Genomic DNA, 16888 nt, shown 5'->3' with positions numbered 1-16888 from the left:
CCACAGACCCACTCCAAAAGGTTTTCGGAGCCATCATCGACTCAGTGGGTTTTGTCCAACATGTCTCTGGACCTACTCACTGCCACAGTCATACTCTGGACCTAGTTTTGTCCCATGGAATAAATGTTGTGGATCTTAATGTTTTTCCTCATAATCCTGGATTATCGGACCACCATTTTATTGTGTTTGCAATTGCAACAAATAATCTGCTCAGACCCCAACCAAGGAGCATTAAAAGTCGTGCTATAAATTCTCAGACAACCCAAAGATTCCTTGATGCCCTTCCAGACTCCCTCTGCCTACCCAAGGACATCAGAGGACAAAAATCAGTTAACCACCTAACCGAGGAACTCAATTTAACCTTGCGCAATACCCTAGATGCAGTTGCACCCCTAAAAACTAAAAACATCTGTCATAAGAAACTAGCTCCCTGGTATACAGAAAATACACGAGCTCTGAAGCAAGCTTCCAGAAAATTGGAACGGAAATGGCGCCATACCAAACTGGAAGTCTTCCGACTAGCTTGGAAAGACAGTACTGTGCAGTATCGAAGAGCCCTCACTGCTGCTCGATCATCCTATTTTTCCAACTTAATTGAGGAAAATAAGAACAATCCGAAATGTCTTTTTGATACTGTCGCAAAGCTAACTAAAAAGCAGCATTCGCAAATGGAGGATGGCTTTCACTTCAGCAGTAATACATTTATGAACTTCTTTGATCATTAGAAAGCAAATTACGGACTCCTCTTTAAATCTGCGTATTCCTCCAAAGCTCCATTGTCTTGAGTCTGCACAACTCTGCCAGGACCTAGGATCAAGGGAGATACTAAAGTGTTTTAGTACTATATCTCTTGACACAATGATGAAAATAATCATGGCCTCTAAACCCTCAAGCTGCATACTGGACCCTATTCCAACTAAACTACTGAAAGAGCTGCTTCCTGTGCTTGGCCCTCTTATGTTGAACATAATAAACGGCTCTCTATCCACCGGATGTGTACCAAGCTCACTAAAAGTGGCAGTAATAAAGCCTCTCTTGAAAAAGCCGAATCTTGTCCCAGAAATTATAAAAAACTATCGGCCTATATCGAATCTACCATTCCTCTCAGAAATTGTAGAAAAAGCTGTTGCGCAGCAAATCACTGCCTTCCTGAAGACAAACAATGTATACGAAACGCTTCAGTCTGGTTTTAGACCCCATCATAGCACTGAGACTGCACTTGTGAAGGTGGTAAATGACCTTTTAATGACGTCAGACCGAGGCTCTGCATCTGTCCTCGTGCTCCTAGATCTTAGTGCCGCTTTTGATACCATCGATCACCATATTCTTTTGGAGAGATTGGAAACCCAAATTGGTCTACATGGACAAGTTCTGGCCTGGTTTAGATCTTATCTGTCGGAAAGATATCAGTTTGTCTCTGTGAATGGTTTGTCCTCTGACAAATCAATTGTAAATTTCGGTGTTCCTCAAGGTTCCGTTTTAGGACCACTATTGTTTTCACTATATATTTTACCTCTTGGGGATGTCATTCGAAAACATAATGTTTAATTTCACTGCTATGCAAACGACACACAGCTGTACATTTCAATGAAACATGGTGAAGCCCCAAAATTGCCCTCGCTAGAAGCCTGTGTTTCAGACATAAAGAAGTGGATGGCTGCAAACTTTCTACTTTTAAACTCGGACAAAGCAGAGATGCTTGTTCTAGGTCCCAAGAAACAAAGAGATCTTCTGTTGAATCTGACAATTAATCTGGATGGTTGTACAGTCGTCTCAAAAAAAACTGTGAAGGACCTCGGCGTTACTCTGGACCCTGATCTCTCTTTTGAAGAACATATCAAGACTGTTTCAAGGACAGCTTTTTTCCATCTACGTAACATTGCAAAAATCAGAAACGTTCTGTCCAAAAATGATGCAGAAAAATGTATCCATGCTTTTGTTACTTCTAGGCTGGACTACTGCAATGCTCTACTTTCCGGCTACCCGGATAAAGCACTAAACAAACTTCAGTTAGTGCTAAATACGGCTGCTAGAATCCTGACTAGAACCAAAAAATTGTATCATATTACTCCAGTGCTAGCCTCCCTACACTGGCTTCCTGTTAAGGCAAGGGCTGATTTCAAGGTTTTACTGCTAACCTACAAAGCATTACATGGGCTTGCTCCTACCTATCTTTCCGATTTGGTCCTGCCGTACATACCTACATGTACGCTACGGTCACAAGATGCAGGCCTCCTAATTGTCCCTAGAATTTCTAAGCAAACGGCTGGAGGTAGGGCTTTCTCCTATAGAGCTCCATTTTTATGGAATGGTCTGCCTACCCATGTGAGAGACGCAGACTCAGTCTCAACCTTTAAGTCTTTACTGAAGACTTATCTCTTCAGTAGGTCCTATGATTAAGTGTAGTCTGGCCCAGGAGTGTGAAGGTGAACGGAAAGGCTGGAGCAACGAACCGCCCTTGCTGTCTCTGCCTTGCCGGTTCCCCTCTCTCCACTGGGATTCTCTGCCTCTAACCCTATTACAGGGGCTAAGTCACTGGCTTACTGGTGTTCTTCCATGCCGTCCATGGGAGGGGTGCGTCACTTGAGTGGGTTGAGTCACTGCCGTGGTCTTCCTGTCTGGGTTGGCGCCCCCCCCCCTTGTGTTGTGCCGTGGCGGAGATCTTTGTGGGCTATACTCGGCCTTGTCTTAGGACGGTAAGTTGGTGGTTGGAGACATCCCTCTAGTGGTGTGGGGGCTGTGCTTTGGCAAAGTGGGCGGGGTTATATCCTGCCTGTTTGGCCCTGTCCGGGGGTATCATCAGATGGGGCCACAGTGTCTTCTGATCCCTCCTGTCTCAGCCTCCAGTATTTATGCTGCAGTAGTTTATGTGTCAGGGGGCTAGGGTCAGTCTGTTACATCTGGAGTATTTCTCTTGTCTTATCCGGTGTCCTGTGTGAATTTAAATATGCTCTCTCTAATTCTCTCTTTCTCTCTTCCTTTCTTTCTCTCGGAGGACCTGAGCCCTAGGACCATGCCTCAGGACTACCTGGCATGATGACTCCTTGCTGTCCCCAGTCCACCTGGCCGTGCTGCTGCTCCAGTTTCAACTGTTCTGCCTGCGGCTATGGAACCCTGACCTGTTCACCGGACGTGCTTGTTGCACCCTCGACAACTACTATGATTATTATTATTTGACCATGCTGGTCATTTATGAACATTTTAACATCTTGACCATGTTCTGTTATAATATCCACCCGGCACAGCCAGAAGAGGACTGGCCACTCCTCATAGCCTGGTTCCTCTCTAGGTTTCTTTCTAGGTTTTTGGCCTTTCTAGGGAGTTTTTCCTAGGGAGTTTTTCCTAGCCACCGTGCTTCTTTCACATGCATTGCTTGCTGTTTGGGGTTTTAGGCTGGGTTTCTGTACAGCACTTTGAGATATCAGCTGATGTACGAAGGGCTATATAAATACATTTGATTTGATTTGATTTGTTGGAGAGTTTTGTCCGCATTATCTCTCTCTCTCTCGGTTAGAATGGATCTTTCAAAGTGACATTCATTAATGTCGTTATAGAATAGATGATTCGTCGGTCTTCGCATTCAATGATACCGAATTCTAGCTGCAGACTAGTACTTAATATCAAAGACTTGTTCTTATTCTGTATCGATAGTTTAACCACGTGGTATGGTTAAAGTTCAGTAGAGGAATGTATGGTCAAACCTATTGGCCAACTCGTAATGGAGCGGAGGCCTGGTCTGAAGAAAGTAACCCTGGGTGGGGGTTTTATTCGGAATGACAGAAAAAGGCTGTCTCATGACGCCAGGTCTTGTCTGTTCCCTGGGGGCGTGCCGATGACTGAGTTAAGCTTTGAACAGAAATACAATTCTATCACATTAACATCAGTACATAGCCTCTCAACAGATTCCAAAAGCTTTAATCTTATTAAATCATTGTATACAACCATTTAGATGCAAGTCCCATAGCTGAGGCTATTATATAAACCTTAGTATGGTAATATGGTACTATTGTCTCCAATGAGTATCACAAAATTGTACCAAGCGGACCAGTTCGTAGCTGGATTCTTCACCGATCTTTTATACCTTCTCCAGAACATAAACGTCGTTCGGTTCCCCAATTCTGTGAGTTGGAAGAATTTCCTTTGTCTCTCTATGAAACCCCTCTCTGTCTCAACTGGGCCATGCGGCAGGACATTCTCCTTTAGAATTTTACGACCGCCTTCACAGGGCCTGGGTAGGGAGAGGTAGGTAGGGGGATGGTGCAAGGGGGAGGGGGTCAACTGTGCTCCCTGTTCCCAGAGAGAGGGCAACGTCATGACAGGTGTGTGTGTGTGTGTGTGTGTTTGTGTGTGCTTGTGTCCCTGTGTGTGTGCGTGTTTAGTGGAGTCTAGTGCAGTTTAGTGTAGAAGTATTGAAGGAGCTGTTTAATCTCACTCAATGAGATTAAAGGGATTAAAGTCTTTGCGGGGCAGTAGAGTGGAGATGCTGATGTGGGAGTTGGGGGAACCACTCAGAGGCCCTCTCTGTTACATTGTTGACCAGGCTGCCTACTCTGTCCTGCCCCTCTCACAGGTTGTTGGTGCCGGTGTGAATAATAATGTGGCCTGGTGTGTCAAATTCAGGCTGGGACAGGATGTGGAGTGCATCCTGTGTTTTTGGGCACCATATGTTGGACACCTTGTGGTCGGGGAAGAGTTTATCTTCTTGGATGAATTTCCCATTTGGGTCAATGAGGATGGCAACCTCAGTGGGTTTTACCAGAGTATATGGTTTACGGTCTGGGGCTGGGGTACACAGGGCCTGTGTAGAAGGAGGGAAGGCTTTTACCTCCTCAAGCGCTGTGGTAAGGCTCTCTCTCAGCTCCTGGAAAGAGATCTTCAGCTGGGACCTGCACTGGTTGATCTGGTCCTGTAGAAGCTCCGTGTCTGGGCTGGAGGTGGTGTAGCTGAGGGGCTGCTCCTTTAGCTCAGTAACCCATACCTCTAACTCTAACAGAGAGAGCCTGTATCTCAGCAGGCTGATGGTGGTCTTGACTCTGGTGGTTGTAGGCAGGTAGGGGGGAGGATAGACCTGTTGTGTGGGTGTAGGTCTGGGCCTGGGCTCGTGTTGCCTGAGGAGAGAGGTCGGGGGGCTGTCCTTGTCTTTTTTGGATTCCGCTATTTCCTTAGGGTGGGGAAGTCCTGCCCTGGACCATGACAGTGCCGTTCTGGTACGTTTACCATCAGAAACGTGTTTTCCTGGTCCTTCTCGCTGTCTTCAAAATGTGGTTTTGCCTTCCCTTGTAGATGCCTTTCTTTGTCGTATTGCTGAAATGCCTGGTTACAGCTGTATGCCAGGCAGTAGTGTGGTCTGTGTAAAATAACAGGTTTGTAACAGTCCTGTTGTGTTAGCAGTCGGCAAAGAAAGTATCCGGGTTCTCCCTCAGAATTCTGTTTAAAATTGATTTTTCCCTTCTCTGTGTCACGTTCAGAGTCTCATGTGGAAAAAACAACTACTAAATATGATCCCCAATTAGAGACAACGATGACCAGCTGCCTCTAATTGGAGATCATCCCCCCAAAAAACAACATAGAAAAACTAGAACCACACAACATAGAAAATATAAACTAGACAAAACCCCCTGTCAAAGCCCTGACCTACGAAAATATAAGCTTTCCATGGTCAGGATGTGACACTCTGATTTGATTTCTGATGGAAATTTAAAAAAAGGGGGGGAAAGTCTCTGTCTCTGATGCTGCTGGTGTTGCTATGGTTACCATCAGTAAACAGTTGGAGTTAGATGGTAAGCTAGCTAACAGATTTGAATTTGGCTAGCTAGCACGATTAAGATTGGTCTTTCAACTCACTCTGTCAGTCTTTCCTCCTGTGGTGATCTACAGTTGTACAATTTGATTACTTATACATTTATTGCTAATTTAGTCATGTTAATCTCACTCTTGACAACCAGAAAGTTATAAAAAGTATTCTGCATGACTACCCATCTCTCTCTTCTATCTCTCTCTTCTATCTCTCTATTCATCTCTCTCTCCTCGCCTCTCCCTCTCTCTCTCTCTCTCTCTCTCTCTCTCTCTCGCTCTCTCTGTCTCTGTCTCTGTCTCTCTCTCTCTGTCTCTCACGCTCTCTGTCTATCTCTCACTTTTTCTCTCTCACTCTCTACCCATCTCCCTAATCCATTTAGCCACAATTAATAAAATAATTTATAGTACAGAATGATGTAATATCTGTTTGAATGGGTCCATCAGATGTTGTTGAAGAACAGATACGGTATCTCCTGTACTACACATTACCTTCAATAACATCACCCTCACAGGCTTTCTCCAATTACCCCCAATTACCTGCTCCCCAAGTTATCCTCCAATAACAAGTCCCAATTAACCCCCTCCTGCCCCTTCCTCCCTACAAGCACCCCCTGGTGGCTGTGTGCTTGTTTTTTAGCCGGGGGCTCATTTCTCCCTATATCAGCAGCTCCCCTTCTCTCCTCTTCCTCTCCCTCTTTCACTCTCACACTCTGCAGGAGATGCCAGACTGACAGACACTCATCCTCTCAACTCTGCCTGTCTATCTGTCTGCCAGGTAGGGCAGAGGTAGAACAAGGTTGTGTGTGTCAATCGCTGTTTTTTCACGTCTGGTTACAGGTGGCTGTGTGTGGTGTATATCTTCACTGATGGCACTTTTTGTTAATATCATTCTGTCTACAGAGTGTTCTGTCTGGAAGGTCTTGGTTTGGTCTCTCTTCAACAGGTGACGGAACTCTGCCAGTCCTCGGCCTTGTCTCTCTCCAGGTGATGTGCCTGTGTGGCTGGCTGTGGCTGCTCTACTGTCTCCATGTCCCTGGGTGTGTCTGGGGTCTGGATGGAGGTGGAGAGGGGGCTTGTCGGCTGGTAGCTAAGCCCGTCTCCGGCAGTGTTTATCGGGCAGGAGATGTGGTCATTGGGGGCCTGTTCCCCATCCATGTGGAAGCCCCTCCACCAGAGCAGGAGTTCAGGAGCATTAAGGGAAATTCTACCTGTACAATGTATGCAGCTTGTGTGATAACAGCTTTTTGTCATTGTGTTTTCACTTGAAGGTAATGTGTATTCAATTACCTCCTATCGCTCTGTTTCTTCCTTTCTTCCGTCTGTCAGTTTCAACCAGCGTGCTTACCGCTGGCTCCAGACTATGATCTTTGCTGTGGAGGAGATTAACCGTGACCCAGCCCTCCTGCCTAACCTCACCCTGGGGTTCCTGGCTTCTGACACATGCCGGTCAGATGGCACCACCCTGGGGGCAGCCCTAGCCATGGTTACCGGCAAGGAGGCCTCCGTGGTGGGCACAGAGTGTGGCACAACCCCCGAGGTTCCTGTCATTATCGGGGATGCCCACTCCTCAGCTTCCATGGTGGTGGCACAAACCCTCGGGCCGTTTGATTTACCCATGGTGAGGCAGGGGTTGGATTACAGGCTGGGATGAGATGATGACTCTTTTCACATTACATTTTAATTTCTTTCTAGATTTCTCTCTTTAACATTTACTTTCCTTCTACTCTGCTCTCTGTCTCTTACAAATTATAATTATCCTTGAATCTCTCTCTCTCTCTTTCTCTCACTGTCTATCTCACTCTGTCTGTGTCTCTCTCTCTCTCTCTCTCTCTCTCTGTCTGTTCTCTCTCAGGTGAGTTTCTTAGCCAGCTGTGCATGTTTGAGTGACGACTGGAGGTACCCCTCGTTCTTCCGTACGGTACCCAGCGATGCCTACCAGGCTCGGGGCATGGCCAGGCTGCTGCGTCTGCTGAGATGGGTGTGGGTAGGGCTAGTGTCAGAGGATGATGACTATGGCAGGTTTGGGGTTCAGCTGCTTCTCCAAGAGCTCCAGGGATCTGGGGTGTGTGTCGCTTACTCTGAGGTCCTCCCCAAGGTATGACCTCACTCTGATGATCTGACAGTATACTCTCTCTTTTGCGCTGTCTTTCTCTCTCTCTTTCACTGTGACTCCCCCTCTCTTCTAATCTAATAGAAACTCTCTCTCTGATTTTCTCTGACTCTCTTCCCTTTCTCTCAATGATGGTCATCCCCAAGTTACCATCTAAGAGAAAGATCAGGCACATTGCGGACACCATCAGAGGATCTACTGCCAGAGTGGTTGTGGCATTTGTAGGATTCACGGGTTATGCAGGGGTAAGCAGTTACCGGTCAGAGTGTTGTTAATGATTTGTAACACAGCTATAGCAGTGTCCTTGTGTCTTACCATGTCTTGATGCCCTTTATAGACACAATAATTTCCTAATTGATAATCACGCATTTCAGCTTGACTATCTTGATCTTTTTAACGATTTCATTCTCCAGGCCCTGATGGAAGAGGTTGTCCGTCAGAACATTACAGATAAGCAGTGGATTGCCTCAGAAGCCTGGATAACTTACTCTATTATCGCCGCCCCGAAAAACCTGCCTTCTCTTGCCGGGACAATCGGTTTTGCCCTGAAGAAAGCCAACATTCTCGGCCTGGGGCCTTTCCTAACACGCCTCCATCCAAACGGGGACTACCAGAAGTCCGACCCTTTCCTGAGGGAATTGTGGGAGGAGATGTTTGGGTGTTCTCTGGGGGTTGACCCCAGCGTGACCCAGTCGTCCAGGCGACAGTGTACTGGGTCAGAGGTCATACGTGAGGGAGACTTTACACCTAAATTTCAGTTTTTTGTCCAGATTCCCAATGTTATCTCAGTTAAATATTGTGTCAATCCTAGGTGAGGGGGAGAGCCAGTATGCTGACGTGTCTCAGCTGAGAGCCAGCTATAATGTGTACAAGGCTGTGTACGCCATCGCCTACGCCATACAGGATATGATGGCCTGTCGACCAGGGGACGGAGTCTTTAATGGTGGACAGTGCCCTGATATCAGGAAGCTTCAGCCCAGCCAGGTGAGAACAACATGTTGATCTGTTTTCAAGTTAACAACACTAATGTTTCCAGTCAGGATACAGTGAAAACACTTTGTAAGGTTTAAGTTCTAAAGAACCAAAGCCACAACTGGTTCTAACTCTTAATCCTGCTCCAATGCCCTTTTCTCTTTGAGATTGTTCATTATCTGAGGGGAGTGAACTTCAGTACTCCTGTGGGGGAATCTTTCCACTTCGACATGAATGGTGATCCGCCTGCCTCTTATGACATCATCAACTGGCATGTGACCCCTGAGGGGACGGCAGAGTTTGTCCAGGTCGGACATTTTCTGTCCTCTGAGGGATCGGACGACCAGTTTCACATGGACATGGATAAAGTGGTGTGGGGTGGGGGCAGCGGAGAGGAGGTGAGAACTGTTCAGTTAAGTTTCACTGAGGCAGAGAGGAGTGTGTGTGTGTGTGTGTGTGTGTGTGTGTGTGTGTGTGTGTGTGCGTGTGCGTGTGTGATGGAGAGAGATTTATTGAGTTTATCACCCTGAGGCAGACATTCAGAAAAGAAAAAGACATAAAGAAGACCAAATAAATAACAGGGGAATGGTATCTCAGACAGAAAGTCAACACGACACTGAACGGTCTCTTTTTTTAACTAGGCAAGTCAGTTAAGAACAAATTCTCATTTACAATGACAGCCTACCCCAGACACTCTGAATCACAACCAAATGTGATACAGCTTGGATTTAAACCAGGGACTGTAGTGATGCCTCTTGCACTGATATGCAGTGCCTTAGAACGCTGTGCCACTCAGGGGGAACATGATACAGAAATTGAGATATTTGTGTGGTCATATTCCTGACATAGTCCCAAGAGGGGCCCAGCGAGTCTGTCTGCCTGCCTGTGAGTGTAATAATGAGGATAATAGCAATGAGGATGATAATGATGACTTCTTCCTCTCCCCCCTCTGGTAGGTCCTTGTGTCTGTATGCAGTGCTGACTGTCCCCCTGGTACCAGGCATGCGGTACAGAAGGGGAAGCCTGTTTGCTGCTTTGACTGTCTGTCCTGTGCTGAGGGAGAGATCAGCAACACAACAGGTAGTCTATCTAGGGTTCTGATTCCAAGTCATATTTTTCTTCAAGCCTGACTGGTCCTGATTAGGACACCTCATTCTTCTTCCTTCTCTATCAGGGTCAGTTGAGTGTATTAGGTGTCCAGAGCGGTTCTGGTCCAACCCTGATCGTACGGCCTGCATCCCCCAGCTGGTGGACTTCCTCTCCTACAGCGACACAATGGGTGTCATCCTGTCTGTCATCTCAGTTTCCGGGGCAACACTCACAGCCGGTGCCCTGGCCACCTTCCTCTACCACCGTCACACGGCCCTGGTGAGTTGAATCATATGATCATATATGGAGGTACTGGACAGAGATGAGATTGTGTCGTATAAGGATGTGATTTCTGACATCAGTCAGTCTAATTTATCTTTCTCTGTCTCGTTCCAGGTGAAAGCCAACAACTCTGAGCTCAGCTTCCTGCTTCTTCTGTCACTCAAGCTCTGCTTCCTGTGCGCACTGGTTTTCATTGGCAAGCCGAAGCCATGGACATGCATGCTGAGACACACCCTGTTTGGTATAAGCTTTGTGTTCTGCATCTCCTGTCTGCTCAGCAGGACTGTGGTGGTGCTGGTGGCCTTCAGGGCCACTCTGCCTGGAGAGAACCTGATGAGATACTTCAGCCCCACCCAGCAGAGGATGGGCATCTCACTCTGCACACTCATCCAGGTGAACATCTAGTTTTTACTATATTCTATTGGTATGTAATTGTTTCCTTCATAGACCGTATTAGTTGTTATTATGATTACTGTAACTTGCGTTTTCCTTCCACCTCCGTTCCCTTCCACAGGTGCTGATCTGTGTACTGTGGCTGGCCCTAGCTCCACCCCGACCTGCTGAGAGGGGGGACAGAGAGGGTCGTGGGCCGAGGGTGGTCCTGGAGTGTGAGGTGGGCTCTGTGGTTGGTTTCTCTCTGGTGCTGGGCTACATCGGCCTGCTGGCCTCCCTCTGTCTCCTCTTAGCCTTCCTGGCCAGGAAACTCCCAGACAACTTCAACGAGGCCAAGTTCATCACCTTCAGCATGCTGATCTTCTGTGCTGTGTGGATCTCCTTCATCCCTGCCTACGTCAGCACTCCTGGGAAGTACACAGTAGCTGTAGAGATCTTTGCCATCCTGGCATCCAGCTTTGGGCTGCTGTTCTGTCTGTTTGCTCCAAAGTGTTACATCATCCTTCTGAGACCAGAGAGAAACACCAAGAAACACATGATGTCCAAATAGAAACCACCAAGAAACACAGGATGTCCAATTAGAAACCACCAAGAAACACATGATGTCCAATTAGAAACCACCAAGACAAACATGATGTCCAATTAGAAACCACCAAGAAACACAGGATGTCCAATTAGAAACCACCAAGAAACACATGATGTCCAATTAGAAACCGCCAAGAAACACATGATGTCCAATTAGGTACCACCAAGACAAACATGATGTCCAATTAGAAACCATCAAGAAACACAGGATGTCCAATTAGGTACCACCAAGAAACACATGATGTCCAATTAGAAACCACCAAGACAAACATGATGTCCAATTAGAAACCACCAAGAAACACAGGATGTCCAATTAGGTACCACCAAGAAACACATGATGTCCAACTAGAAACCGGCAAGAAACACATGATGGACAAAAATTTACTTAAACATACTCATGTTGTGATTTAGGGTTCGTTGATATTCATTTCAACAGGGGAATGTCCATTCTGTTTGGAAACATTCATTTCCTGCTATACCTTCACTATATTACTTTGTTAATATTAGTATGTTCTTATAATGTGTCATAATGAAACACGTCTATATGAACAATACCAATAAAGATTACGTAGTGTCTACTCATGCTGGAAGAGTTAGTATTGAGTCTGTCTGACAGAACTTACAGACCCCCTACACGTGATTCCTTCGTCACCCGGTCAGTGTGTGCGTGAATGTGAGTGTGTGTGTGTGTGCGTATGAGTGTGTGTCCCTCATCGTATACCAAAATGAAAACAGAAACATTCCACTGTTTTCTTACCCACTGTGGGATCCTCTCCACTCCCCATCACTCCCTCTTCATACCCAAGAAGACTGTAATCGCTGCCAAAGGTGCTTCAACAAAATACTGAGTAAAGGGTCTGAATACTTATGTAAATGTGATATTTCAGTTTTTTTATTTTGTATAAATTTACATACATTTCTAAAAAACTGTTTTTGCTTTGTCATTGTGGGGTATTGTGTGTAGATTTGTGAGGGAAAAAAATTATTTAGTCATTTTTAGAATAAGGCTGGAATGTAACAAAATGTGGAAAAAGTCAAGGGGTCTGAATATTTTCCGAATGCACTGTATTTTCTCATATTTCAAGATTTGCTGGATGGCATTGGAAACCCATTTATGTATTTGTGACACGATATATAATCAACATTTAGTGAAGAACATGAACTGCTTTGGAGGCACATAGTTGCAGGGAATGACAAACACATTTAATGTAGACCTTATTCGGATTGTGTTCTTGAAATTTTGTCAGGACGGAGCTGTTTTTGACTCACATTGTGTTGCAGCCATCTGTGGCTAGACTGACGCAGTTTACTGTCATCAAGAAACTTGAAGAAGGCATTGGTAAAGGTCAGTGAATCAGCAGCTGGAATGATTATTATTCCTCCAAATGTGCTTATGATTTGAAAGAGGTTATTTCTGTGGTGTTTCATCAGACACCCACCTGCTTCTCAGTTGTGACATCAGTACTTTCATCAGTAATCAATGAGTAAGACACATTCCCAATGTCCTTTATTGGTTCCTCATGCATTGCAGGCCCAAAAACTGCATTTATGAGTGCTGTGCATTTTCTTTCTGTGAATATTGATTCCTTTCTTTGCAATGTCTTCAACAAAACATCCCAGATGATCTACAGTTGCAATGCTGGAGTGGCATTGGATGCCTGTCCACCACATCCGCCGGTGTCACACTTCCGCATCTGCGGTGAAAGGTTGCAGAGCTAGAGCGGTGTTTGTCAGAACATGAGACATCCTGAAAATTGGTCTTCTCATGGTAACGTCTGTAGGGTCTGATCGGTTTGACCTACAAACTATAACTTCTTGGAAAGAAGAGAATCTCACGAACACGTTGGTGTTCTCCGTTTTGCTCTATGACCCCCACAAGTACCAGGAGACTCGTCTGAAGCCAGTACCATCGACGTGCCAACTTCTGCTTCTTATGATACATTTTTTTGACTGCCCCTTTTGTTATTTATGAATGTGTTATTCAATGCGTTTCTATGGGCTATAGGAGTAAAGGCCAAAATCAATACTTTATCAAATACATTTGTTATATATATTCTTTGAAACCTAAAGGGGTCCTACATTTAAAAAAAAATCAAATAGCTAAATGACCAATAGTATGACCATGTTAAAAAATGTAATGTGAGTTTAGAACCCCCCCTCCCAACGCCTTAGATTCTGAAGAATTAACAGTGTTATTCCAGCATGTAGTTCCTGTGTCAAACGATGTCCTGCATTAGAAAACAAAGCAGCATTTATCTTGTGTTTCTCCATTTGTGAATGAGAAATAAGATCTAGTGGTGGTGGGCTTGGATTTCTGATTTGCCTACAGGAAGCTTTTCTGGCATCTCCTGGGATGCTCTGAATTCATTCCATTATACCCTGTTCTCTTTCCCAGTCTTTGCTGTTTTTTTCCGGCCATATCATCCAACAGTTTCAAAGAAATTCAGACAGTTAAATTGTGTGTAGCATTTACCTGGCATTCTGACCGTAGAATTGTGTCTAGCCAGTAAGCTAGCGTATCCAATCAGTTCCTCTGTCCTCAACTCTGCTCCACAGGGCATCGCTCTCTCTCTCTCTCTCCTCTGACTTCAACTTTCTGGCAAATGTTAGCTAGCTAGCTACATACCCAGAGAGAAAGCACATTGTTCCTCTCTTCACTTTCTCTGAAACTATTGGATGATCATTTCTCAGTTTCTCTCCCTTGCTGTGTTGGCTGTAGTGATTGGTAGGACTGGGGGCATTCAGGAAACAAAGAAAAGAGGCAACAAACATTTTTGAGGGAGGAGTATGTAGCTAGCTAGTGTTGGTTGTTGAATCTCACGTCACTTTTCACGAAGTGCTGCTCTCCTCGCACTGATGTGACTCATCTGCCTGCATCAGCTGCAGTGCTCTCTGTCTCAGCAGTACACACACCCCTCCGTCCAATTCCAATGACTGTATATGAAACTCCCTTAGCACCACTCAACTTGGAAGTAGCCCACACGCCCACAAGCCGCGACCAATACATTGTCAACTATGACATAATTTTCAAAAGTAGCCCAATATAGGAGTAAAACCGAGGACATGGCAACACTGGCATGCAACCCTGGCATGCAACCCTTGCATGTAACCCTGGCTTTTAACACTAGAATGCAACCTTGGCATGCAACCCTGGCATGTAACCCTGGCATGTAACCCTGGAATGTTTTTATTAAAAAAATGTATTTCACCTTTATTTAACCAGGTAGGCTAGTTGAGAACAAGTTCTCATTTACAACTGCGACCTGGCCAAGATAAAGCAAAGCAGTGCGACACAAACAACAACACAGAGTTACACACGGAATAAACAAACATACTGTCAATAATACAATAGAAAAAGTCTATATACAATGTGTGTGAATGAGGTAGAATAAGGGATGTCAGGCAATAAATAGGCAGTAGTGGCGAAATAATTACAATATTGTAATTAAACACTGAAGTGATAGATGTGCAGAAGATGAGTGTGCAAGTAGAGATACTAGGGTGCAAAGGAGCAAAAAAAATGAAATAAATAACAGTATGGGGATGAGGTAGTTGGATGGGCTATTTACAGATGACCTATGTACAAGTGCAGTGATCTGTGAGCAGCTCTGACTGCTGGTGCTTAAAGCTAGTGAGGGAGATTTGAGTCTCCAGCTTTTTTGCAGATTTCCTTTCCAGATTTTTGCAGTTCGTTCGAGTCATTGGCAGCAGAGAACTGGAAGGAAAGGCGGCCGAAGGAGGAATTGGCTTTGTGGATAACCAGTGAAATATACCTGCAGGAGCGTGTGCTGTGGGTTGGTGCTGCTATGTTGACCAGTGAGCAGAAATAAGGCGGGGCTTTACCTAGCAAAGACTTATAGATGACCTGGAGCCAGTGGGTTTGGCGACGAATATGAAGCGAGGGCCAGCCAACGAGAGCATACAGGTCGCAGTGTTGGGTAGTATATGGGGCTTTGGTGACAAAACGGATGGCACTGTGATAGACTGCATCCAATTTGCTGAGTAGAGTGTTGGAGGCTATTTTGTAAATGACATCGCCGAAGTCAGGGATTGGTAGGATAGTCAGTTTTACGAGGGTATGTTTGCCAGCATGAGTGAAGGATGCTTTGTTGCGAAATAGGAAGCTGATTCTAGATTTAATTTTGGATTGGAGATGCTTAATGTGAGTCTGGAAGGAGAGTTTACAGTCTAACCAGACACCTAGGTATTTGTAGTTGTCCACATATTCTAAGTCAGAACCGTCCAGAGTAGTGATGCTGGACGGGAGGGGAGGGCAGGTGTGGGCAGCGATTGATTGAAGAGCATGCATTTAGTTTTACTTGCGTTTAAGAGCAGTTGGAGGCCATGGAAGGAGAGTTGTATGTCATTGAAGCTCGTCTGGAGGTTAGTTAACACAGTGTCCAAAGAAGGGCCAGAAGTATCCAGAATGGTGTTGTCTCCGTAGAGGTGGATCAGAGAATCACCAGCAGGAAGAGCGACATCATTGATGTATACAGAGAAAAGTGTCGGCCTGAGAATTGAACCCTGTGGCACCCCCATAGAGACTGCCAGAGGTCTGGACAACAGGCCTCCAGATTCGACACACTGAACTCTGTCTGAGAAGTAATTGGGGAACCAGGTGAGGCAGACATTTGAGAAAACAAGGCTGTTGAGTCTGCCGATAAGAATGTCGTGATTGACAGAGTCGAAAGCCTTGGCCAGGTCGATGAATACGGCAGCACTGTATTGTCTCTTATCGATGGCGGTTATGATATCATTTAGGATCTTGAGCGTGGCTGAGGTGCACCCATGACCAGCTAGAAAACCAGATTGCATAGTGGAGAAGGTACGGTGGGATTTGAAGTGGTTAGTGATCTGTTTGTTAACATGGCTTCGAAGACCTTAGAAAGGCAGGGTAAGATAGATATAGGTCTGTAGCAGTTTGGGTCTAGAGTGTCTCCCCCTTAGAATAGGGGATGAACGCGGCAGCTTTCCAATCTTTGGGGATCTAGACGATACGAAAGAGAGGTTGAACAGGCTGGTAATAGGGGTTGCAGCAATTTCGTTGGATAATTTTAGAAAGAAACGGTCAAGATTGTCTAGCCCGACTGATGTGAGGAGGTCCGGATTTTGCAGTTCTTTCAGAACATCAGCTATCTGGATTTGGGTGAAGGAGAAATGGGGGAGGCTTGGGCAAGTTGCTGTGGGGGGTGCAGGGTTGTTGACCGGGGTAGGGGTAGCCAGGTGGAAAGCATGGCCAGCAGTAGAAAAATGCTTATTGAAATTCTCAATTATCGCGAATTTATCGGTGGTGACAGTGTTTCCTAACCTCAGTGCAGTGGGCATCTGGGAGGCGGTGCTCTTATTCTCATTGGACTTTACAGTGTCCCAGAACTTTTTGGAGTTTGTGCTAAAGGATGCACATTTCTGTTTGAAAAAGCTAGCCTTTGCTTTCCTAACTGCCTGTGTCTATTGGTTCCTAACTTCCCTGAAAAGTTGCATGTCGTGGGGACTATTCGCACATGATGTTTTTGTGCTGGTCAAGGGCAGTCAGGTCTGGAGTGAACCAAGGGCAATATCTGTTCCTGATTCTACATTTTTTGATTGGGGCATGCTTATTTAAGATGGTGAGGAAAGCACTTTTAAAGAATAACAAGGCATCATCTACTGACGGGTAAGGTC

General features: G+C 45.5%; 1 protein-coding gene across 1 annotated transcript; it reads left to right on the top strand.

Annotated features, from left to right (window-relative positions):
- The first annotated feature begins 1364 nt into the window (after window positions 1-1364).
- Window positions 1365-11192, top strand: LOC115163778 (extracellular calcium-sensing receptor-like). Its single transcript, XM_029715942.1, has 12 exons — window positions 1365-1379; window positions 6781-7013; window positions 7123-7414; window positions 7649-7858; window positions 8053-8151; window positions 8320-8635; window positions 8718-8890; window positions 9046-9276; window positions 9835-9958; window positions 10053-10246; window positions 10364-10642; window positions 10764-11192. The coding sequence occupies exons 2-12, from the start codon at window positions 6784-6786 to the stop codon at window positions 11190-11192; spliced, it is 2577 nt and encodes an 858-aa protein (XP_029571802.1). The 5' UTR covers window positions 1365-1379; window positions 6781-6783.
- The last annotated feature ends 5696 nt before the right edge of the window (window positions 11193-16888 follow it).

This window comes from Salmo trutta, chromosome 26 (genome assembly GCF_901001165.1).
Source record: "Salmo trutta chromosome 26, fSalTru1.1, whole genome shotgun sequence".
NCBI classification, from domain to species: Eukaryota; Metazoa; Chordata; class Actinopteri; order Salmoniformes; family Salmonidae; genus Salmo; species Salmo trutta.
Note: the sequence above shows the minus strand (reverse complement) of the source record. Positions and strands in the feature narration are given on the sequence as shown.